The sequence below is a fragment of the Eimeria mitis genome, genomic scaffold, assembly GCF_000499745.2.
Source record: "Eimeria mitis Houghton genomic scaffold, Emh_scaff2973, whole genome shotgun sequence".
In the NCBI taxonomy this organism is placed as follows: domain Eukaryota; phylum Apicomplexa; class Conoidasida; order Eucoccidiorida; family Eimeriidae; genus Eimeria; species Eimeria mitis.
The window spans coordinates 3722-5025 of record NW_013571315.1 but is presented as its reverse complement, the minus strand read 5'-3'; the positions used below and the strand labels follow the sequence as shown (position 1 = coordinate 5025).

Sequence of the window (1304 nt, the reverse complement as noted above, 5' to 3'; positions counted from 1 at the left end):
CTGTTGCTGCTGCTGCTGCTGCTGCTGCTGCTGTTGCTGCTGCTGCTGCTGCTGCTGCTGCTGCTGCAGCTGCTGCTGCTCTGATGCAACCCCCTTAGAGAGAGAAGCAGCACCACCACAGGCAGTATAATAAAGAATAAATAAAAACAAAAAGGAGATAAATAAACAGCAACAGAAACAGAAAGCGATCAACGAACCCTGCTGCGCGGCCCCGCTGCTGCTGCTGCTGCTGCAGCTGCTGCTGCTGCTGCTGCTGCTGCAGCTGCTGCTGCTGCTGCTGCAGCTGCACCATCAATACCAACTCTGCAGCAACTCCGCACAGCAGCAGCAGCAGCAGCAGCAACCCCATACATAACTGGTGCTGCTGCTGCTGCTGCTGCTGTCTTTATTATTTTTTATTTAATTTATTTTTATTTATATATTACACACAGAGACCAGATCTCGCTGCCGTGCACAACCCATCTGCTGCTGCTGCTGCTGCTGCAGCAGCAGCAGCAGCAGCAGCAGCAGCCCCGTCTCAACTGGGTGTCTGCCGTCCCACAGCCCCCTTTGGTATAGTAACAGCAGCAGCAGCAGCAGCAGCTGCTGCTGCTGCTGCTGCTGCTGCTGAGTATAACAACAACAGTAGCAGCAGCAGCTGCTGCTTATTATTCTTTTGTGTTGTTTGTTGCTGCTGCTGCATGCGCTCCGTTGCTTCCTGCTGCTTCTCCTTGTCTATCTCATCATCTGCTGCAGCTACAGCCAGCAGCAGCAGCAGCAGCAGCAGCAGCAGTTGCTGTAACAGCAGCAGCAGTAGCAGTTGCTGTTGTAGCAGCAGCAGCAGCAGTTGCTGTAGCAGCAGCGGCAGCAGCAGCAGCAGTAGCTGTAGCAGCAGTAGCGGCAGCGACAGGCTATAGCCGCTGCTGCAGCTGCTGCAGCAGCAACAGCAGCAACAACAGCAACAGCAGCAACAGCAGCAGCAGCAGCAGCAGCAGCAACAGCAGCAGCAGCAGCAGCAGCAAGGGGCTCCAATGGCTCCTTCTAAGGGGCCTCCCTTCCCCGCCGCATGCACCCTTTAGCGGCCCAGCAGCAGCAGCAGCAGCAACAGCAGCAGCAAAAAGCTGCAGCAGTAGCAGCAGCAACTGCAGCAGCGGCAACAGCAGCAGCAGCAGGAAGCGCTGCAGCAGCAGCAGCAGTTAGCTCAGCTAGAGCAGCACTGTCAGGGGCAGCAGCGATAGCAGCAACAGCAGCAGCAGCAGCAGCAGCAGCAGCAGCAGCAGCAACAGAAACAGCATTAACACCAGCAACTGCAGTAACAACGGCAC

The 1304-nt window shown here is 56.1% G+C and overlaps 2 protein-coding genes across 2 annotated transcripts in view; one reads left to right on the top strand and one right to left on the bottom strand.

Annotated features, from left to right (window-relative positions):
* EMH_0060900 (uncharacterized protein) overlaps nucleotides 1–292 on the bottom strand; it is a gene marked incomplete at both ends in the record, with an annotated part of 2611 nt that extends 2319 nt beyond the window's left edge. Inside the window, one exon of the mRNA XM_013497839.1 lies at nucleotides 198–292. Within this exon, the coding sequence (XP_013353293.1) occupies nucleotides 198–292 (95 nt within the window). The remainder of the gene's footprint in view (nucleotides 1–197) is intronic.
* Nucleotides 293–1045: 753 nt separating this feature from the next.
* Nucleotides 1046–1304, top strand: part of EMH_0060890 (uncharacterized protein) — a gene marked incomplete at both ends in the record, with an annotated part of 453 nt that continues 194 nt past the window's right edge. The window contains one exon of the mRNA XM_013497838.1: nucleotides 1046–1304. Within this exon, the coding sequence (XP_013353292.1) occupies nucleotides 1046–1304 (259 nt within the window).